At 39.6% G+C, this 23,880-nt stretch overlaps 1 protein-coding gene across 1 annotated transcript; it reads left to right on the forward strand.

The window, feature by feature from the left end:
- Positions 1-88: 88 nt before the first annotated feature.
- ift88 (intraflagellar transport 88 homolog) lies at positions 89-23,249 on the forward strand. The gene is made up of 27 exons (XM_065962152.1): positions 89-310; positions 1,351-1,413; positions 1,524-1,583; positions 1,672-1,725; positions 2,030-2,093; positions 2,610-2,679; positions 2,951-3,041; positions 3,427-3,531; positions 4,494-4,596; positions 4,946-5,292; positions 6,250-6,320; positions 6,496-6,582; positions 6,733-6,832; positions 10,165-10,251; positions 10,521-10,707; positions 10,870-10,985; positions 11,131-11,274; positions 11,395-11,510; positions 12,278-12,330; positions 13,258-13,323; positions 13,422-13,528; positions 14,878-14,950; positions 16,312-16,359; positions 17,122-17,139; positions 17,354-17,404; positions 21,139-21,246; positions 22,331-23,249. The coding sequence occupies exons 1-27, from the start codon at positions 230-232 to the stop codon at positions 22,450-22,452; spliced, it is 2,592 nt and encodes an 863-aa protein (XP_065818224.1). The 5' UTR covers positions 89-229; the 3' UTR covers positions 22,453-23,249.
- Positions 23,250-23,880: the final 631 nt, after the last annotated feature.

A 23,880-nucleotide genomic window follows, 5' to 3' on the forward strand; every position in this document is an offset into this window, starting at 1 on the left:
CAGCCAATTACGTTAATGCTTATTACGTGAGTTACAAGCATGTAACCAATCAGAGGTTTGCAGATTGAAAGTGTCCCGCCCTCGCCGCGTTGAATTGTGGGATTGAAAACCTGGAACGACAACAAACTATCTGCTCCTTACAACTCTCACGATTACTTCTTTTCTCCTCCACATTTGTGAAGTGTTTTTTGGTTACGCCAGCTCTCCGGGGGGGTGGGGGGAAAAGGAAATGGAAAATGTGCATCTGGCAATGGAGGAGGATGATCTTTACTCGGGCTATAACGATTATAATCCAACTTTTGACTCCGAGGTGAGTTAGCCACTTCATATTAACGTTGTAATCTAGGTCTGAAATCAGCAGCTAACTCATATAGTACTCATATAAAATTATTATTTAAGATACATACGAAATGAGGGGGGGGGGGATGAAGACGGACAACAAGACAATAACTTCACCACATTACCCCATAACTAATCTGGCATTAATACTGGCATTAAAATAAGATAAGATAAGATAAACTTTATTCATCCCAGCAGGGAAATGTAGGTGTTCCTGCAGCCAGCATACATACAAACACACAACACAACACATATATACATACATATCCCTCCCATACAAAAAACACATGAGCCCACAATACAGTTTGATATATTATATATGCAACTCAGGCTAAAGTTTAAAAGTTCAAATGTCTTAAAGGGGAGTCGTTATAAAGTGCAATTGCAGTAGGTAAAAAAAGCATTTTTAAATCTGTCCTTTTTGCAGCTTAGATGCCGTAGCCTCCCACTAAAAACACTCTTGTTCACACTTTAGATAGTGTAAGGGATGCATGTTATTGTCCATAATGTTCAACAGTTTCCGTATCATCCTCCTCTCCCCATCATCACCTCCGGGGGCTCCACAGCAGTCCCCCAGCACAGAGCCAGCCCTCCTAATCAGCTTGTGAAGCTTTTTAGAGTCACAAGCCCCTGATGCTGCTGCCCCCAACACACGGCTGCAAAGAAAATGTCTGATAAAACATGGATAACATTTTGCTACACACATTGAAAGACCTAAGCTTCCTCAAGAAGTAGAGTCTGCTCTGACCCTTCTTGTAGACAGTCTCTGTGTGGTGCTTCCAGTCCAGTTGATTGTTCATGTGCACCCCCAAGTACTGCCTTTACTATTCATTTTGTGTTGTTATTAAGCTGTCTGTATTTTCATCTTCATGAAATTTAAGTAGGTCTACTCATAGTATTAGTATTTCTGATTCTGAACACAAATTGTTTTAAATAACTTTGCTTGAGCGGGCTTTAACACTGAACAATGAAAATGTTTAGAAGAAAGACTAATCATTGACCAATTTTAAGGAGTTGGAGAATGATGTGGACTTCCAGCAAGCTGTAAGGACAAGTCATGGAAGAAGACCACCGGTGAGCACTTCCTATAGAACTGTGTCTGAGTGAAAGGATCAACTGGAAGTCTTATTGCACATTTTTTGTTATTGTAATACATTCTGAATGGCATGTCTTTATCTATCCAGATGACTGCTAAATTTCCTGGCACTGCCATTGGATCTCGGGCCTTAGGAACCTCCTTTGGGGTAAGTATGGACAGACTCTGTTGGACAGACAAAATATCTGTTAGGTTCTGGTGTTAATTATCCTCACCTATTTTATTGTTTCATGAAGTCTCGAGTCCCTCTGGTCTCTTCAATGGGAAGACCCATGACTGGAGCTGTGCAGGTGAGCGACACTGACCAATAAAGTGTGCAACTGGAGTCTGGCAGGATTTCATTAGACATGAGTTGACAACATTTAATCACACTTACTCAGTCCATCATGTGTAGTGATTGTATTTGTTGTATTTTGGGTTTCACTGGCAGCTTTACAAATTTCAGTGTGTACACATCTGACCAATATCATGTGTTCGATCTAAGCTTTATACAGTTCTTTAATGTAATAGAAAGTTTTGTGAAGAAAATTGAAAAAAAAAAAAGTAAGGAATATGTATATCATGTTGTTTCCCTACTTTTTAAAAATATGATAGGATGGAGCAGCTCGACCAATGACTGCTGTCAGAGCAGCAGGTTACACGTCCTCCATGGTCCGCGGTGAGTTTAAGGAAGTCACATAGCGATGTTTAGCGACTCATTAAATATACATAGACGTGAGATATAATGTCATGACACAACAACAAGAAGCATGAATATCATTTGTCAGTTTGATTTGTTCTATCTGTCTAAAGCAGAAGGAATTCTAAAACAAACATCTACATAAGATAATAAATCAGATTGTGATTATCTAAACCAGACGGTGTTACACTGTCATTGTGACAAGTATGCCTTTTTGTAACGGTATAACAAGACCCAAAAATGTAATTTTTATGTTTAAACTTATTTTCTAATATAAAACATGCTTTGCAGCAACATGCTTTGCAGCAACCGGTTTGGCAAGAAAGCATTGTTGTACAGTATCATTAAAAACCTCACAGTGAAAAGTTACAGTTCTGGCTAGAAAGTTCATTTTTGAGTTAAAATTAACTACTTGTAGTAATATTTATCTCTATTTGTAAAGTTCTAATCTGTAAAGTAGATAGTTATTGTTATGAGCATGATCTGTGTTTTCAGGCCCTGCCTTTGATCCTCTGGGCCAGTCCAAGGGCCCTGCTCCTCCACTTGAAGCAAAGAATGAGGACACGTGAGTTGATAGATGAAGATGTTAGTTCTACTCAAGCAGTGTGTAAGGACAATATCTATTTAAAAGTTGTCTTACAAAACAAAGCACAAACTTTAATTTCTCCACTTTAGATTTAAATTAGAGAGGTGATTAGGGATTCGATCCCTTTTCCAGTACTTTAATAAACATTGAACTGTCTCACAGTGGAGAGTTTTGTCAAGTTGGTAGAGAAAAGCTTTTGCCTTCAGGCAGCATTACTGCTCACTGTATATCTGTGTGTGTGGTCCTGCAGGCCCGAGGAGAAGATCAAGATCCTGGAGAAGAAAGTGAACGACCTGATCGAGGAGAGCTGCATGGCACACAGCATCGGAGCCTTACAACTGGTTGGATTCTTTAACAAACTGTTTGATAATAATGACTGCTATGGATTTGGAGTGGCGTATTTTTGATCGTGTGAGCTCTATGGTCCAGCTCAGAGGACTCAGTGTCTATTTAAAATGTATCAGATGCCCCTCACAGTTTATACTGAAGATAACACTATGATAAAGCTCTTGATTTATTTGCCAAAAGTGTGAATTAGTTGCATTCATATTTGTTCTCAAACAGTGAACTATTGTTCTAGTTAGGTGAACAGTATAGCAGTGGGCACATTCATTGTTCATTTCAGACTTGGATATTGGTGTCACTACCTCAGTCTTGTTTGTTGACATTGTGTGAGCATGTGCATGTCTCCTTAATGAAACTTATGTGATGTGTTTTTTTCAACAGGCTCTTGAAAAAGGCAAAGAGGCTGGGAGGAAGGAGAGGGCCCTCGTGAGACAGAGGGAACAGTCTGGGAATGCTGAGCACATCAGTTTAGACCTCACCTACTCTGTAAGACTGCTGCTATAGATCTACTTCTTATTTTAGTGTCTCTACAGGAAATGTTTTAGCATTCACTTCCTACACTCTGAAATGGCCTTCCATATAAACCACCACTTCTTAAAACCCCCACTCTTTGTCTGTGACTTCATTAGTAACTTCTGTGGTGAAGTGTTGTCCTCTTTTCTTCTCATTTATTTAGCAGACTCACTCACCCTTAACCAGCTTCTCTCTTCAACTGGAGAAAGAGTGCGAACATATACAGAGCTTCCCTTTGTTTACATACGATTATTATTTATAACTATTACTGTTAATGTTGCTTTTCTGTTATGTTTCTAACTTTAGTGACTAAAGATACTGATAGATGAAGTAAAATGACAAAGCAGTAACAGTAAGCGGAGCAGGAGCTTTTTCATTTGTTCCTGTATTATTTCTGTGAAGTGAAGCTGTTAATTTTGCGACTGCGACTTCCAAAAAGTTGTTTAATTTTAAATTGTTGATGTTTTTTGTCTAAGAAATGTTTTCTGACCCTATGTGAATGAAATTCCATGAAGCTTTAATGCAAAACAGTTTGAGTTATTAAAGTGTATGGCTGCTTAAATGCTCTTAGGAAAGCAGAGTACGTCACCAACAGCTGCTTTATATGTTGGGATGTGTTCTTCTTTCCATTGCCCCTCAGCTGTGATGTCACATGTAGTTGTTATATTCTTTGTTTAATGTACTATATAAGAGGAAAGTTTGGATGCTATTTGTTCAAACATGAATGGATTTGTATTCACATCAGTGGGAGACACAGAAAGAGACATATCAGGCAGGAGACAGGAGACATGTTTGGTTCTGCATTTAGTGGACATGACCTCTCAGCTATGTGGACTCGGCTCACAGGAGACAAATTACATCTGCTTAGTTTGCTTCGATGCCTTATTTTTGTTACTCTATCGAAAAATTGTAACATGTTTCTGTCACTTTTTCAGGTTTTGCTTAACCTTGCCAACCAGTATGCAAACAATGAAATGTACCCAGAAGCCCTGAACAGCTACCAGGTCATCGTGAAAAACAAGATGTTCAGTAATGCAGGTGAGCAGACCTCTCAGTTTAAAACACACAGGACTCATAATAGATGTTTTTCTTGTGAATCCACACATAGTACAGGCCGGAGAGAAATCACTTGTTTAATTCTGCAACAAAATAACAAACTACTGTGTTCCTGGTTTTACACAGCAGCAGCATTAGCCTGCAAAAACCATGGCAACAACTTCCTCTTTTTTTGGGATGAGATGACATTGAGATGATTGAAATACTTTCCTCTGCTTGGAAACACTCAGACAATCCCTTTTTTTTTTATGAGATGTACCGGTACTTGATAAATGATTTGTCTTCTATTATTTGTTGAATCAGTTGTTTTTGTGCCGCTTTTCTCCCTCAGGCCGTCTGAAAGTCAACATGGCCAACATTTACGTCAAACAGAAGAACTACCCTAAAGCCATCAAGTTCTACCGCATGGCGCTGGATCAGATCTCCAACGCTCACAAGGAAATGAGGATCAAGATCATGCAGAATATTGGAGTGGTCTTTGTCCGCATGGGTCAGTACTCAGACGCCATAACGTCTTTTGAGCACATCATGAGCGAGAGTCCAAACATCAAAACCGGCTTCAACCTCATCCTGTGCTACTTCGCCATCGGGGATAGAGAGAGGATGAAGAAGGCCTTCCAGAAGCTCATCTCTGTTCCTCTGGGCATTGATGATGAAGACAAGTACATCCCGACTAATGTGGGTACCAGTGATCTGTGGTATCACTGTATGCTCTGTATGCTTTGCCTAATTTTGTTGTTCTTGGAAAGTGTTGTTCCTTTGCTATTTCTGTTTTGCAACATTTTTACTAGGGCGCGACCGAGATAGAATCTTTGGGGTCAATATCGATTTTAGGGAGAAAAAAATGTCCGATATTGATATCTTTCTGAGATCTATCTTCAATCTTTAGGGATAGATAGATAGATGGATATATACACACACACCTTTATTGCACTGATCCCTTAAATGCTGTTATGAAACACTTCCTAAAAAGACTAATAATGAAGATTTTTTTTTACAGTTGAACAATATAACAAGAGTTCACTGAAACACTCATTGAACTTAGAAATGAACAATTATAAATAAAAACTATTTCAAAAATAATACTACACTTAAATTCAATAAACTTAGTTATATCGACAAATCTGAATTAAAGCTGGCGGTCACAAAGTGCTCATATATGTTCTGATACCGATAGTCACATGGTATGGTAATATTGGGCAATATTTTTGGCTGGCCGATTTATCGGTCTGGCTTTAATTTTCAACTACTTGTCTGTTTAAGCTAAACATAAATGTTCCTTCCCTGTCCTCACTAAAGAGTTTAAAATGTCAACATTTAACAACTATCTTTATCAGTTCTTCAGTATTCAATAAGGTTTTATTTTTACATTAACAACCAGTAACATTGACAGTAGCATGAAAACAAGAACTAAGAACAAGAAGGTGCTCATCTAATTTTTCAATCCAGCCATGTTTAACAGTTTTCTCCATCGTTAGTCTACTTTTTATTTGTACATTTAGAATAACCAAATATGAGTTCATCAAACTGTCGAAATGACTCGTCTCTCAGTTGTAGGATGTGTAGACGTTAAAGAGAATACTAAAACTTGCCTGACACACCTGAATGTGAACCTGATCCTGTTTTCTCCACCAGGACGACACCAGCTCAAACATGGTCATTGAAGCCATTAAGAACGACAAACTTCATCAGATGGAAAGAGATCTGTAAGAAACACAAACACACTCTGGCCTCAAGCGAACATGATCCTTTTGTTGTCGTGACGACACTTGCGTGTTGATTTTTTTATTTACCACAGCAGAAACAAACTGCACTTCAAAAACAAAACCCCCAACGTATACTATTCATTCCCCGGATTTCTGTCCTGTTTTCTGTACTTAGGAAAGTCCTGGCTGAGAAGTACATCATGACTGCAGCCAAGCTCATCGCTCCGGCCATCGAGACATCTTTTGTCACTGGATTTGACTGGTTTGTAACTTCTGTTTCTCACATCTCAACACCAGAGGGCATACAGTGTGCAAGCAGACTCCAGCTCCATCACAGGTCCTTTAAGGACTCAGAAAACATGATTTTCAAGGGTTGTGTTCAGATCTTATGTTTTTTGTTTGTCTTCTTTAGGTGTGTGGAAATGGTGAAAAGTTCTCAGTATGTCGAGCTTGCAAACGATCTGGAGATAAACAAAGCCATCACCTACCTGAGACAGAAGGACTTTAACCAGGTGACCCTCTGTTTATGCAGAATAAAGGGAAATACCACTCAAATATTTCCTCTCGGCTGAACCATGATGGCAGCAGCTGCAAAAGTGACATCCCGCTGTTAATAGGACATGACAATAAGTGATGTATTTACCTAAAGTGATTGTTTATAGAAGACTAACTTGTCTCTTCTTATAAAACAAGTTTTATTTTAAAGAGGACATATTATCCTCCCTTTTCCACCTATTCAAACAGTCCCCTGTGGTCTAAATGAAACATCTGTGCTGTGCTTTGGTCAAAATATAACATGAATCAAGCACCAGGGTAGACATCACTCCTCTGAAGCGAGAATAAAAATGGCGGACCTGGGCAACAGTATTGCTCTAGGCTGGGGGTGGAGTCCATGGGTGGAGATACCAGGGGAAGGGAGGGGATTTGTGTTTACCAGAATCCCACTGTGACATCACAAGGAGAGCAAATTTGAAACGGACTGGATGGGTTTATTTCAAAGTTTGTGGGTCGGTAGACTCAGGTTACCCAAATATATGTTCAAGACGATGTCAAAGTGGATTTTTCATATGTCCCCTTTAAATTAAAAAACCCATTGTGATATTTATAAGCTAGAAGAATCACATTTCATGTTAGTAACATGTTATATTAATTACAGATTAGATACTGATGAGAGAGACAAAAATAATTGGCATACATATCTGTTAAAAGTTATGAAAATTAAAAATGATTTGTCTCTTTTTAGCCGTTACATTTATAAATAATGGAGTGAGTGGTATTTCCTGTCAAACATGACGTTTGTTAAATGTGGAAGATCTGTTTGTTTGCAGACGGTTTTTTCACCTTTTGTTCTTACAACATGGTATTTCCATGCCGTTTTTTCCCCACAGTGTTGTTTGTTATATGTCAGTTTTCTCCTGCTGTGGTTGTTCCAGCTGTGATCTGCATCAGATCTAAATTTTCCCCCTTCTCATGCCCCTCCATTCTCTCTTGCTTTTGTCTTTTTTTTCCTTCCCATCTGCATGCCTAAGGTTGAGGTATGTTTGCCCTCTGGTTCCATGTTCACATTTATATCATGTTGTTGTTTTTTTTCTGTCATAGCATGCCTCTTTAAATAACAGCACTGCAGAAACAAAGTTAGAGAAGCAGTTATGGGTTTGAAAGCCACAAACCAGGGAGGAAATTATAATCATGGTTTCTTCTTTCACTATAAACCGCTGCGTTCTCAGGGAGCTGCAGCTTGGCATGTGGAGCTGCTCTGTGGCAGCATTAACAAAACAATAACACATAAATAGACACTAAACAGCTCCAAAGTTTTTTCCAATAACATAAAACTGCAGTTGTCAACGTTTGATCACTGACAGGATTTACATGTATGGGACCCCAAAATGTTCAATATTTAAATTCATTTTATGCAAAATTTCACAACATATATGAAATAAGAAATCCCATGAGGTGTTCTTTAGAGAATCCTACATTTAGCAAAATGTACAGTGGGTTTTTTTAACTGCAGGATTGGATTGTAATTAGAGAATGTCCCTGAGGGGCACACGTCATAAAGACATAAATACATACATATAGTACATATCTCCCATGACATCATGATAGACAATGAGTGGGGCAGTGGTTAGTGTGAACCCTCCATGTACGGAGGCTGTTGTCCTCCAAGCTGATAGCCCGGGTTCAAATCCGACCTGTGGGTCCTTTAAAGCATGTTGTTCACCACTCTCTCCCTCCCTGATTTCTGACACTGTACACTGTCCTGTCTCACTGAGAAAAGCATAAAAAGCCCCCCCCCAAAAAAAAATATGAGACACAAAGTCCAACTGTATAAGGGTACTGGAAACAGTGCCTACAATTTATCCCAAAACCTACCTGCTGATGGGACAAATGACCTCAGACATCTGTTGGATTCGGTCCTCCCAGTTTAAGTGAACCTCCTCCCTGTCAGCAGAAGTCTAAACTCTGCATGCAGAGGGGGAGGAGGGTCTTCCAGGATGGCCTTTGCCTTCTAATTGGCTCTTACTTGAAAAACATGGCCAAAATCATTTAAGTCATTACCAACAATCTTCCGGCCAAGTTTAATAATATAGAAGCTTGATAATTAATTAAAAAGATAACAGGTGGCATATTCTTACAGCAGCTTTTTAGCTTTTACTCATAAAACATGGGGTGAGTGATTGGATAATAACTAGAGAGCAGTGACCTCACCACTGTCACAAATAAGAAGTGGTTTGAATTTTGAACATTCATTCTTAAGACCAAAGATGTTATCTAAACTGAATGCAAACTTTTGAGAACGGACATAATGAAATAAGTTTGTTAAAAGATAGAGATTTATTTATTTATTCTTCAATATTGAACACTTTGGAGCTCCATATAAATCTGATGCATGGTTGTGGTGCTTTTATATATATATGTATATTTTTAGACACTGGTGGTGGTGGTTGTGTAACCTGCAGCATTAGAGCAGCTGTAGTCTAGCTGGTGGTTTGTCAAAAAACGTCAACACATAAAGAACGTTGGAAAAATATTTCAAGTATGTAAGCGCTTACATTGCATAAATACCAACTACACATTTCATCTCAAGCATCTAAATTTATTACTACATCCGAGACTTAACTGTGTGTACCAGAATGAATATAGTTTCATCATGCAAACATCTTTTCACTTTCTTCAAAGGAGCAATATGTAACTCTATCATGTAGCGATTAAAACAGTTACTGCAGTCCAAATTCAAATCATTGGAGAGAGCTGTCACATCCCGCCCCCTCCTCCTCCTCCCCAAGTCAATCTGCACACATGTTGCCTTGGCTGGACACTGAAGCTTCAGTGTTTAGCCAGCTCTGCATCGGTCTGTAAACCTTTCTGCGTTCTAACCTCTCTCCATTTTTCGAAAGCATCTCCAATATTGATCCTAGTTTGAGCACGTTTCTGCTCGTGGAGCTTTTTAGAAACATGCAGAGGCTTTTTAGGTCGGGTTAAATTAGCATACATTTAACTGCTGCATTGTTGTCAGAGAAGCCAGCACTTCAACATAGCATGTTTCCTTGATGTCTGATCATATAGTAAGGTCACTTTATCATTTCATTCAGGATATATCTTACAGATTGCTCCTTTAATTTCTATTGTGTGGATTTCATTTTCCATTTTTCATTATAGCAAGATAGCTCGGCAGTAAATAAAAAATCAACACTAGAGTGGACAAGTCCAAATGTATTGTATGTAGGTTGGTTTTTATGTTTGTAGGTTTGTTACATACTGGGGGAAATGGCTTGTATAGTCCATGATGCAGTATGACTTTTTACTTGTTACCTTGACATCTTTTTTGAATGATCACCATCAGGCTGTGGAGACACTGAAGACGTTTGAAAAGAAGGACAGCAGAGTGAAGAGTGCTGCAGCCACAAACCTCTCTTTCCTCTACTTTTTGGTAAGATCGTCTCAAAGATTAATCCAAAAAGTCTTTGGCAACACATGATTTTGAAAAAGGAGGAGAGGTTGAATTTTTTTTAGAAGCTACATTTTTGATTTGTAAATTTAAATGGTTGTAAAAATTAATAAGATTGAATGTTTTTCCGGGAAATTCAAGCGTTCAAGGATACCTCAATACACTAGTTTGTAAGAAGAGCTAAACACCCTCATTGTCTGTACCAACCTGTAACCAGACATTACTTTTCCTCGGACCTTTCCCTGTCACAGGAGAAGGACTATGACCAGGCTGACCGATATGCCGACCTCGCCATGAATGCTGATCGCTACAACCCCGCAGCACTTATCAACAAAGGCAACACGGTGTTCGTCAAGCAAGACCACGAGAAGGCTGCAGAGTTCTTCAAAGAAGCTCTGAGGAACGACTCGTCCTGCACGGAGGCCCTCTATAACCTCGGTAACTCTGGAGAATTCAAGAACAATACTGGAATGCTTTTAGGAACATACAAAGATGAATTTGTGCTAATGACCTTCCCACAGACATCACCTGACATTAAATCTAGATAAGAGATCCAAACCAAGTTGATCATAGGTCTTTGCTCCTGTCCTTTTGTACCAGGTCTAACATATAAGAGACTGAATCGTCTGGAGGAGGCTCTGGACTGCTTCCTGAAGCTCCATGCTATTCTGAGGAATAGCGCCCAGGTCATGTACCAGCTGGCCAACCTGTATCCTGTTAACAGTTGTTTATATTTGTGTCTGTGGCCCTTTTATAGCTCTCTTGATTTTGCGTTGGTGCTCATTTAGAGATCCAAACCTGCATCTTTTTGTTCCCACATGAGCGTCTGTTCGACCTTGACTCAGTGGCTACATATATGAGCTTCTGGAAGACACTCAGCAGGCCATCGAGTGGTTAATGCAGGTCATCAGCGTAACTCCCACTGACCCCCAGGCACTGGCCAAACTGGGAGAGCTGCACAGTGGGGAGGGGGACAAATCCCAGGCTTTCCAGTACTACTACGAGGTACAAGAGGCATTATTTAAAAGTTTTCAATCAAATATTTAATAGATTGATTTTAACATCTCAGCTCTGATTCCCTGTGTGTGCTCTGATTTTGTCTGTTTTGTTTTTTATCCTCTTCAGTCCTTCAGGTACTTTCCCTCCAACATTGATGTGATAGAGTGGCTTGGTGCTTACTACATCGAGACGCAGTTCTGTGAAAAGGCCATTCAGTACTTTGAAAGAGCCACACTCATACAGTAAGTACTCACAAACGTTGGCGGACAAAAGCATGAACGTAAAAACAAATCAATACATATTTGTTAAATTCATAAATTTGTCATCAACCGGCAGTTCATATGTGACTTAAAGTCTAAATTTGAACAATATTTTTTTGGTGGAGTCAGGTCCCGAGAGTTGTTGTATCATCCTCAAAAATATTTGTGCCATGATGTCCTCACACTTCTTGGACACTGTCCTGACACGATCAAGGGATGTGTCTCTTATTTCATCTTGTTTTGATCTTTGTCTCGGTCATCTTTCACCGTGAAGCTTACGCTCATCTGGAAGTCATTCGTAGAAAGAGGACACATGATTTGATTTTGTCGGCCTCCAAGCTGATTTAGGATTTTTTTATGAACCAAATTCTTTCATATGATGGTTCATTCAACCCCGGGTCTGAGCCTCACTCCACCAAAATGACAGTGCCAGAGACAGGGCGCCCCCACTGTCCCTGTAGGTGGTTAAGGCATACACACTGAAGATTACACTTTTCAAGAGTGAGGGTCATGAGTTTCTTTTATACATACCCAAGACATAACACACAAACACAAAATGAATACACTGACTGGAAATGCTGTTTAGTGTGAAATATGAACCAGCATTCATCTGTTTTTTTTTTGTTTTGTTTTTTTAAATCACTAAACACGTTTTGTCAATTAGTTGTTGTGATGTTTTTTAAAAGTTCAGTGCAGGGTAGTGTCTTCATTCTGACTGGATTTTTTTTTTTTTATGTCTTCTTCCTCAGACCCACCCAGGTGAAATGGCAGCTCATGGTGGCAAGCTGCTACAGGAGAAGTGGTGAGAATGAATCTGTTCTTGACCTTTCATGTCATGAAATACATCATGTTTCTGTCTTTTGTTTCTATTTTGTCTGCTTGCCTTTAAAACGACTTTAAAACAGATTTGCTCTTCCAGATTAAATTGTTGGCCAACCCCTTGAAAGCTCAGACTAATGTAGTAACAACTGTCCCAGAACACAAACATTAACTCTGAATTTAAATTGTTGTAATCAAACCAGAGATATTGATAATGCTGTAAACTAAAGATGAGCTTGATCCCAGATCACATAGAGGTTCAATGTCCTTAATTACCGTCTGTTATGATTTTTATGTGATATTGAACGTATTTGTCTCAGTTTCTTGTCTTAATTTTGTCTCTTCTGTTCTGTTGCAAAAGATGTTTGGGAAAACATGGAACATTTTAGACTCGATTGGACAATAAAGTATTATGATGATAAATTTAATGACCTACGACCAGCAGTAATGGGCCATTTATTTCAGTTTGTCAGTGTTTTAATCGACTCCTTTGTCTTTAACATATTTTAAGTTGGATGTGGAGTGGGGGTACTGCTGCTTTGATTGATTTTCTGTCTATGGAAATCAATCAATAATTATTTGTATAGCATCAATTCATAACAAATGTTGTCTCAAGACGCTTTAAAAAGCGCATATGGGATAATATGCAGGAAGGATTTCTCCTTTGTATTCCTTGTGTTCCTGTTGTCCACACTTTCTTGCCGCTGAGGTCGGAGCAGGCCGTGCATGAATGAAGACGGCGGTGGTTGTGGGGACTACACAGTCCGATGGTGGAGGCTGGGTGTCAGGCGCAAAAGCTTTGTGTTATATCTTTGTTTTATGAAGTGCTGACCCTTATTGATCGCTTATTTTGTTCTGATTTGTGCACTTTCATAACCATTGGCTCACTTTGATCTTTTTCTCTTTACAGGAAACTACCAGAAAGCTCTGGAAACGTACAAAGACATTCATTGCAAGTTTCCAGAAAACGTCGAATGTAATTCATCCCGTTTGTTCCACTCTCTTTTATTCAGATCTCTAACAGCAACATCAGAGTGTAAAGAATATAAAAACATAATGTGTGTTTATCGTCAGGCCTGCGTTTCTTGGTGAGGCTGTGCACCGATATGGGACTCAAAGAAGTCCAAGAATATGCCACCAGGCTGAAGAAGGTGGAGAAGATGAAGGAGATCAGAGAACAGGTACGGTGTCTCTGGGCTTCTTTAACACCTAAGATATCAACATGTTGGGGGAAATAAACATCTGTTCTTCTGTTCCTCGTCACCTTGTTGCTACAACCTGGAAGTTATTCACCCCGGCTGACAGTTTCTAAAAGCCTTTACAGCTGTCATCACTTGTTGTCTGACAGCTCTCTCATGGAAGTAAATATGGTACATGAAAGCCGTGGATTTCTCTCGCAGCATGTTTGAAAAAACTTTGACGACTAACATCTCTGAGGGACTTTGTATTTTGGTGTCGAAACAGCTATCCACATTGCTTGATTTTTACCAGTGTATTAGTTTTCTTTTTTTTTAAAAGTTCTTTTTTTGGACCAGTTTTAGTTTGTTTCTGATTGGCTGATAGATTTGTTATCTTAATGGTTAAGAGTTGGTTGGTTAAGACTTAACACTCATATTATTATCATGGAAGAGCTGCTTCAACCGCCTCCAGAGCTCGTTAATAAATTAATCTATCAAAAGGATATTGTTGAGAATTTTGTGAGAATTTTAGACATATTTTTCCCGTCATTTATTTATGAAAGCATCTTCAATGTAATAAAATATCTATTTTCTGTTCTTCTATTTTAACTTCCTTTTAACTCTGAATAAAAGCTCCAAAATCATACTTTTAATATATTGCATCCTCATCTTAAACGATGCAATAACCTACAGTGATCCAAAACCAAAACAGTGATCAGCAACACTTGTTGCGGTCTCGGTTCTGTTCACTTTGTAGAAAGAGAAAGATTCAAAGTAACAGGGATGTGTGCCATGGTCTTAGGGAGATATTTCTCATAGCCAGGAACAGATGAGCACAAGGACGTTGTTAAATCACAAGCAGCTGCTCTTAAATCAGTTCAGAGACGCTGTTGGAAACACAGAAACGATCCTGCAGAGAGAGAGAGACTCCTTGATGCAGCCATGTGAAAACAAGAAACAAACAGAAACTCAGGCACATAGACTCAGACAATAGAAACAACATTAAATACATAAATACTAGAGTTCATCAGGTAACAATAGGAATCTGTAGAATTTATAAAAACATCCATAAAACCATCATTACAACCAAAATAAAACTCATCAGTCATCAGTGAGTTTTATTTTGCTTTAAATAAAATATTCTAGTTTTTTATCCAAAGTTGTTTAGAAAATTGACCTCTCCTATGAAACAGTGAGAAAGAAAAAGAAAGAGGCAAGGATACGTCATTAGAATCCATTAATCGAGTACTAAAAGTTTCTGCTCTGTGGTCTGGAGTGCATTTTTATTTCCTCCCTTGTTCTTTCTCATCGAAATGTCCCTTCTCCTCTCACTACTGTGTGTCTTCCTGCAGAGGGTGAAGTCCGGGCGGGAGGGCAGCACCAGAGGTCGGAGAGAAGGCAGAGAGGGCAGCGCTGGGAGTGCTGGTGAGTCAGAAGTTACAGTAACATTAAAGGTTCCCACTGCGGCGATGTGGAAGATACAATATCTGATTAAATCCTGCATTTAATGTTTAAAGATTAAATACAAACCCAAACATCTCAGGGATCGTGTGAACTTGATTGAACATCAAAGTGTGCAGAAATCCTGAAAATAACAATCGGTAACAATTCTGTCAACTAAACACAAACATGACTCATTGTGTATTTTTAGCATGGGAAGGGCCGTGTTTCAACCGCAACGCTTAATTTGTACAGTTCTAAATAAAACAAATACATACACATTTAAACATCTGAAACTAGATATCAGTGCTTTCCCAAATTCAGTCTTTGATGCATGATCCAGTTCCTATGACAGATCTTGATTGTTTTCTCTCCTGCGTTGATGACTTGTTTTGTTGTAAAAACGTTTTTTTAACAGATTTAAAAAAAACAAACAGATGTTTAAATTATCTTGCAAAAATGCAATATACATACTCAAAATAAATGATGTACATTGGGCCTATTGTGCACGGAGTGATTAAAGTTCATCTGGATTTTAGGGTAACCCTTCCTTTTACCGTCCCATAATTAACAGGTGTTTATCACATGGTAACTGTGGTGCATTATGGGGGTAATACCACTGGTAGTAAGGAGGTATTAAAAAGGAACTACAGCTGAATTACAAATAGTGCTTAGTGTGTATTGTGTGCGGAGGCTGTTCCTGCATGTCGTTTCCTCACTGTCTCTCTCACTGATTTCCTCACTCTATCAACTGTCCTGCCTCGACAATAAAGGCAAGAAAAGCCCAAAAATAAATAAACAAATAAAAACCTCCACTATTACCGATCGGTTCAGCTAAGTACCACATAGATCTGCCTGGTTTAGGAGGGTAATAACTCAGATGTTATTATGTACATTATAGGTAACTAGGCAACCATCTATAGCATTGGCATTGTGGCTTTTTTCCAATAAATAAAATCAAATTCAAAACGTGTATGGGAACGACGGTAGCCTAGTGGGTGGTGCACAAGTGATCGTCCAAGGAGGCGGCCCGGGTTCCAATCCAATGTGTGGCTCCCATCCTACATGTCAATCCCTACTCTCTCTCTCTCTCCCAAATGACAGACTCTATCCACTGTCCTGTCTCTAAAATAAAACAAAAAAAAAGGTTTCTTTTCCTCAGTATAGGTATTAAAAATGGAATTCCTGTTTTCAAGCTGTGCTCAAATGATTAATGATATTAGCAGTAGTATTGTAAAAGGCCCTGCCTGTCATCAGGGTAAGGGGATTTATTCCCTGGATCATGTGTGTCATCATCACTCCCCTCTCCCTTCTGTTGTTCACACACGCTGCATGCTGGGCAACAGGCGTCTCCACACCTGTCCTCACCCCCCCTAAGAAGACCGGCACTATGGGTATATCTCACACCACACTGAGCCTAGACTACAGTCATCATCTGTAACGAGCCTGATTACTTTAAAGTGCATAAAAGGAGAATTAACATGGTCTGAATGCGTTCCTGTGACCCCAAATGGGTCACTTACAGGGTGGATCCTGATTGGTTAACTTAATTCCTGCATCATCCATTCTGGAGTAAACAAGCCCTCATGTGGATTCACGACGCAGCCTATCATCTTTGTAGTATAAAACCGTATAACATACTAAGAGCCTACATCCTCTGCAGACACATGAGATGATAAACTTCCACAGTTTGAGCTCACTACACTACAGATCAACAAACACAGACACATTCTCCAGACTGGCTCCGGCTCTGGAAAGCTGGCTCCTGGGCAGAATTTAAACTCAATCCAGACAAACTGCAGACGGCTGCCAAAAAACTGTAACGAGGCCCAGCTTCACTCTCTCATGCAGCTCAGCATCTAACCCATAGTGTAGTTAAACACAAATATATATATATCAAGCACCTGTTAAAGTGAGTGGGACTCCACCCTGCCAAGACTCCCATTACTCTCCTTTGTCCTGATAAATTTAGGTTAGAAAAACTCTCGTTCTTTAGCTGTCCCATTTTGTTTCTTCCTACCACAGCTGTGATTGCATTTCTTAGAAAAAGCTTTGCATTATGTGTGATCCCTTTTATCCTTGAATATTGGTTTTCTTCTTACACTTCTAAGTTCCTTAACTAATCACTTTTTCTTCACTTTCCCTCTGCACATCAGACATGGAAGTTAAAGCAGGTGAGAGTGCAAAGCTGCCAACAAATCAGTTCTCAAAAGCTGACATTACGCATGCTTGTGAAATCTCTCTCTCTCTCTCTCTCTCTCTCTCTCTCTCTCTCTCTCTCTCTCTCTCTCTGCAGTCACTTCAGTCTAACTCTGTAATGTTTCTTTCTTTTCTCTGTTTTCTGCGGCTTCATCTGCAACCTCTCTCTGCTTCCTCTTTGCTGCAAAGTTTCTCAATCTGAGCCTAAACAACTCAGTCCACTGTTGGACTCAGGGAGAGGTATGTAAAAGATACTCACTGTATCACTGTAACAAAATACAATCTGTTTTTTTTTTTTTTTTTTAGGATTGCAACACCTCGTTTTTAAAGCTCTTTTCAGAATCTGCTTGTTTAGTTTGACTTGTCTCTCATCCTTGGCAGGGAGAGGACGTTTCTTTTTTTATGTATACTTTATTTTTTCAGACAGCAACAGCAAAAAAAAATAAAGCAAAAGGCTATCCTGTGGGACTGCACTCTCCCCCTTTGTACAGCGTACAAGCTCAGGTGCAGGACGAACAGATTTAAAAATGTGTCCCTGGTACCATTGGTCTCCTTAACAGCATCATGTAAATCCTCCCCCCTTGATGTGTTCATTTCAGTTGTTTCTATTCACTGCTGGCTGTTTCGCAAATTGCCCCTCAGGGATAAAAAAAAAAAAAAGTTGACCTTGACCTTGACAGATGGGCAGGGTCATCATGTGTGATGCTTGACATCGGAGAAAGAAGAAGAAAGTTACATGAGTTACATGATGGTATACAAGTAGGAAGGTTCCCAGAAGTCCCAGAACATCTCTTACAATTTTAGAGCTCCTTTTACTCCACGATCATTTACTGAAGAAGGAAACATTTTGACATCGTTTCCAAAAGTTTCGTTTTAACTGTTGTTGCTGGGCCAGATGTTAGCATAGCTAGATTAGCTAAATAAATGGATGTCTTTGTGTTATGAAGCTAGCTATGACATCCTAATTCTGTTTTTAAATCTCCTTTTCCTCTTTGAAGATCTTAAAGTGTATTTTTTACAAATCATTTTTAAAATAACATTTAGTTGTTTTTTCCCGATTTTGCAGGGGAGCAAACTTCATGTACAGTTTAAAGCATGTTCTTACACTTTCAGTTGTTTCATAGTAGTAATTTAACCCAAGTATGATGTTTTAATATGCGTATTTATTATCATGCTTGCTAAGAAATCATGGAAAATCCTTCTAACTAAAAAAAAAAACACAATCTGAGGGTTGTTTGTGTGGTTAAGAGAGCAGTCAGAACACTTTTCAGAGACGTTAACAAGAAAGTATTCGAGTCAAAACAGCTGAAAAGGGTCCAGAAATCTTCTGACAGGCAGCTGTGATGTTGATACTGCAGGTGGTTTGGTGTTTGCATTCGGAGTTCTCACTTTGGAGGAGGAGGAAGCAATCGCCCCAGACCCTCCGTCAGATATCTGAGAAAACGTATTTTCTGCAAAGTCTGCACATTTCCAGCTCTGTCAGTTGAGAGTTTGTGTGTTGACGGGCAGTTAATACATCGTTCTTTGCGTCTTCTCCTCTCAAAAAGTAAAAGAAAGGATAGAAATGTCGAGTATTACTCATCTTTCTTTTGAATAATATTTGCGTTTTAACTTTTTGTAACCAAATCCTCTTGTTTTCTTCATGTATAAACAAATTAAGAAATATCAGCTAGTGATTAAAAATGCATTTATTCATTGCTTGTCAGAAAGTTTATGATTTCATAGTGTTTCCAAATACTTTGTTAGCTGGAACAACAGTTGTAAATATCGATCGACTTCTCTGTCTGACCTCTCTGAAATGCTCGGGCTGTATTTTTGTTGTTTGGGCGTTTAAAGCTTAATTATATAACTCTACGTGTGGAAACAGTTACTCTCCATTCAGTTTCAGTCTGGCTTCCAACCTGTTGTATCATCCCTCTTTTTCCAAGTTGTGGATTGTAAAATAGAAAATCCACCGAGACATCCAAGAAAAGAAAAGGGGGAAAAAAAAAAAAATCATTTCCCAGCACAGGTTTCAGGTCTGCCAGCAGTTTGTGCGGCCTCGAGTGAGACGTTTCAGACGGTGAGGAAAGGTGGAATATCACTCTCCTTCCTGTTTTTTCAGCTCTCTGCGTTCTTCTGTCAACGGGTTAAAAGCTACCTGGCAGCCAGATGTGTGCTGCTGCTGTCTGTAATCATGTCTGTGCTTCAGCTCACTGGACTGCTCTGTCACCATGTCATCGTAGCCTGGAACACACACACACACACACACACTTTCAACATATTCATAAATCTGGTGAAGAGTCCCGGCTCGTTGTCTAAAATGATTAGAGCCTAAGGTGGCTCCAGTGTTCAGCCTCGTCGGTAAATTGCTCTCTTGTGGGATGTTAAAGGGATTTTCCTGTTGGATTTTGATGGATGGTCTCCTTTAAGTGCTTGGCCAGTGATTTCTTATAAAGGGTAATTCTTGTGTTTTTTAAAACCTAGCTTTTTTTACACAGGCGTTTGTAGTGGACTCTCTTAATAAGGAGCCCTTTCTAGATTTAGTGGAAGGAGTTACACAGCCTCTTTCACTGCTGATGAAATCCAAAACGTTTGTGTCTAGTCGTCATTTCGACCCAATCATATGTCAGTACACAGGCCAGTTTAAGATTTTCAAAAAGTGTTGAAAAAATGTCCACATATTTGTGATTAGATCAAAAATGGTCTTTAAAAAAAGTCATGTGTGAGGCTGATCAGAAGCATGTTTCTTTCTTGTTAAAATAGCAACGAACAAAAAAAACCGTCCGGCTAAATGAATCCATCTCTAAGAGAACTCAAAGCTCCTGTGAGGAGAGTTCAGCTGGTTATGAAACGGCCTGATATTCATTTTGATCTTCAAAACAAACGACTATCCATCAGAACAAAGATTGACTTTTTATGCATGGACATTGTTGATGCCTGTGACCGTTGCCGTGTTGATGAGATGAGCTACAGATTGACTCAGAATCCGCCTTTTTTTTTTAACAAAGATTCTCAACAGGAGTCTGATACAGGCCACATCTTAAACATAACATGAACAGCCCAAAAAAAAAAACAATCAGATCCAAGCAAAAAAATCTGAATTGATCATTAAGGTTCCTTTACGCAGCCTCACAATGTGCTGCAAGTTCCATCAGAGCCTCTTTAACAAGCGCCCATCTGAAAGTAAAAGTTAACGCCGACATTTTTTGTCTTGTTTAGAGGATTATTCCACCAATATAAACTTTATATATTGAAATGTGTTGAATAAATATCCATCTGACTGTAATGTGTGGGAGCTGCTGCTTCGCTCAGAGGATTCCCGAGTTTCTCTCGCAGTAGGATGAAAATCTCACATCTCATCATGTTGACTTTTCAGACTGTGAGGAAAATGAGCGACGTCCAGTTGGACCTCTGTGCATTTCATCTGCTTTGATGTGAAACTGACACAGACGCACAAAGTCAGCGAGGTTTCTTGCATCGTATTCAACATCGTCATGTAACAACTGTGAAATGGACACTGAAGGGCCGCATTGATGTTGATTTTTATTCATACTGTTCGATCAATCATTCTTTATCTGTGTACACCTGTTTATAGCAAATGTTTGGACTTGAGCTTGTATAGCGACTACTCAAAGTGCTTTTACACCGCAGCTCACACCTTCACATTCACACACTGATGGGAGAGGCTGCTGTGGAAAGTGTTCTTCCATTCATACACATTTAAAAGGGGATGAAAAGTATTCCTGGTTTAGTTTAAAGTTCAAATTTGTTTGAAAGATGAGAAGAAATTTGGGTCTTGAAAAAGCTAAAGTTAGAAATCCAGATGTTCAAACACGGGCTGCACGGTTTCACACTCATCTCAACACCAGATGAGAAACCACTACACTCAACAAAACATGAATCATTCCAGCTTTGACGAGAAAGTAAACACCTTTTTAAACGTGTCCAAACACATTCTCTAATTCTGAGTATGTTTGTGTGTTTTGCTACAGACAGCGGCCACAGCAGCAACAGCACTAAAGGAGAGCGTCTGAGCGCCAAGATGAGGTCACTTCCTGGTTCGAATGAGCCCTACGAGGCGAGCAGCCCGAAAGAGATCGGTAAGAAAAGGAGACAGATTTGTCTTTTCTGTGTGTCTCTCTTACTCGCTATGATCGTTTGTGTTATAATACCTGCCTTGTTCTCGTTTCTCTTTGATCCCTTGATGTTGTAGAGGCTGTCAATCATTAGTGTGAGTTATTTACAGGCGGTTAAATGTGCCAGGTGCCATTCAGCATCACGTTAAGCACCACACACAGCCCACTCTGATGGTGACGCTGCTGTGCTACTGTCATTTTTCTTCCACTGAAGCCTAAAGTTGTCATTTTCAATGTTGACATAAGAAGCTTTAAATTAAATTTGATTGGGGCGGCGGTGGCCTAGTGGTTATTGCATGCAACCCATAAACGGAAGCTATGGTCCTCCAAGCGGGCGTCCCTGATACGAGTCCGACCTTTGGCTCCTTTCCCGCTAGCAGTCGCCACTCTCTCTCTCTCTCTCTCTCCCTCTCTCTCTCTCTCCCTGATTCCTGACTCTATCCTCAGTCCTATCTCTAAATAAAACATTAAAAGCCCCAGAATAAACCTTTAAGAAATAAAAATACATTTGATAGATGATTTTTTTTTTATCACAGTTTCTAAATATCTATGTGGCCGAGAGATCGTTCATAGAAATATTTTAAGATGTTGCATGTAATCTTCTATTGACACATCCAGTCAAACACAACAGGAAATGAGCTTACAGAAGAAGAAGTTATGAAAGTGTGAAAGTTGTGTAAATTCTTGGCCTGATTGGGAGACGTAAAAACAAACTTGCACACATACAAATATCAATCCCCAGACGTTTTGGTTGAGAGACGACCGACACTACCAACAGCTGTAGAGAGAGTGGCAGCGGTCTGAATCTGACATGCAGGCGGGAAAGGAGCCACAGGTCAGATTTGAACCCGGGCCACCCGCTTCGAGGACTATAGCCTCTGTACATGGGGCGCACGCCTAACCACTCGGCCACACAGGGTCAACAATCTTTAAACATGTGTTTGCTGCTTTGACAGGCCCTTGTAGAAAATTAAATGATCGACCTCTATGTGGAGAATTCACCTGGAAAATTTAAAACCAGAAAAAAAACCTGTTCTCCCTCGTACAGATGCATCTTACGTGGACCCTCTGGGGCCTCATATGGAGAGGCCGAAGACGGGCGCCAAGAGACGCGTGGAGGACGACGACTTCGCAGACGAAGAGCTCGGAGACGACCTGCTGCCCGAGTAGATGCTCTGACCCCTTCAGACCAAACTGTCAGAACATTTTTATTAAGTCTTCTGAAAGGCAGGACACCCAAACGTTACAGGATGTTTTATATTTCAGGGAGTCCAGTCACTCTGCTGTTGTGACTTCTGAGTGTAGGAGTGTGATGTTTAATAACTCATCTTTGCCTTAAATCTGAATATCTTTAGTTGTAAATCTGAGGCTCAGTTCTCGAAGATAAATATTTATTTAGAGTTCCTGCATACATGCAAAGCTCTACAGCTGTTTGCATTTCCATCGTCTTCTATTAGGACAGTTTTCTTCCAGCTCTGAGCTCCTGCAGAAAACATTTAAAAACCACTGACAAAGAAATTCAAGTTTTCAAATTCGACTCTGAGCTAACAGTGATTACAAACATATTGGATGGAGTGTTTATAAATTCCTGAGTTTTCTGGAGAACACTTTTCCTCCCACGAGTACAACTTCTTCAGCGCTCACCCGATACGCTCGTGAACGCCCTCACACACCCTGAAAGCCCTTGAATCCAGCGATGGGGCGCAGAGCCAAAACAATGAGAAACATATCGCTGTCCTGGTCATTTGGACTGCGCTGTATGTTTCCATGTGTGAGCGTGGGAACCTTCTGGAAAATGCATCAACATGGAGATACCAAACCCAGAGAAATACGTCCATGTGCCGCCCTGTTCCTGTAGTTTTATACATCTTCTACTTATTCTAAAGAATGTTGGAGTGTAATATTTATTTTTCTAGTTTGTTACTTTGTTGATGTACATTATATCATTAAAATATTTCAATACTTTACATGCTGAACTCAAACTGCTGTGTCATTCTGAGATAATTAACCTTCAGAGTCAAGTTTTAAAGGAGAAGAGGTTTGCACTTACAACTATCTCAAGAAGTAGGTGTGTAGGATATACAACCATCACAATTAACAGAAGCAATCCTGCACACTTCTCCTGCTTGGCTTCACCAAATTATTAGGAAAAGAAATCACGTTTCTGTCCCCCCCCGAACCTTTGTCAAGTGTGTTCATGTATGTGCAGAACTCACTCGACAAACGATCACAGGGAAAGAAATTTGTTTTTTTTTCTAATAATTTGGTGATGCCGAGGATGTGTGGGATGTTTTCCCTTCAATGTGAGAGTATACAAAGTGACAATCTGAGTTATGAACATGAAGTTTCTCGAGGCAAAGCAGCAGATAAAAGAGAAGATTTATTGGAAGGAAAACTGAATTACTTTTGAACTGGCTTTTGATATGCATGATAACAGCTAAAGCTCTGGTGCATAAATCCTGATGACATAACCAAGTAAGAGGAAGGAATGAAGTCACAAATATGTACTTAAAGCGATGATTTGCGTCTGTTTGTGGTGGTTTGACCTCAAAGTTATCATTCAAACCAGAGAAGTCTTCAGAGGTTTGTCAAAGCTGG

Source organism: Labrus bergylta, chromosome 13 (assembly GCF_963930695.1).
Source record: "Labrus bergylta chromosome 13, fLabBer1.1, whole genome shotgun sequence".
Lineage (NCBI taxonomy): Eukaryota > Metazoa > Chordata > Actinopteri > Labriformes > Labridae > Labrus > Labrus bergylta.

Coding starts and splice junctions, on each gene's coding strand:
- ift88 (XM_065962152.1), top strand. CDS start 230: ATGGAAAATGTGCATCTGGCAATGGAGGAGGATGATCTTTACTCGGGC. Junction 6,583..6,732: donor TTTGTCACTGGATTTGACTG/GTTTGTAACTTC, acceptor TGTCTTCTTTAG/GTGTGTGGAAATGGTGAAAA. Junction 11,511..12,277: donor GAAAGAGCCACACTCATACA/GTAAGTACTCAC, acceptor CTTCTTCCTCAG/ACCCACCCAGGTGAAATGGC.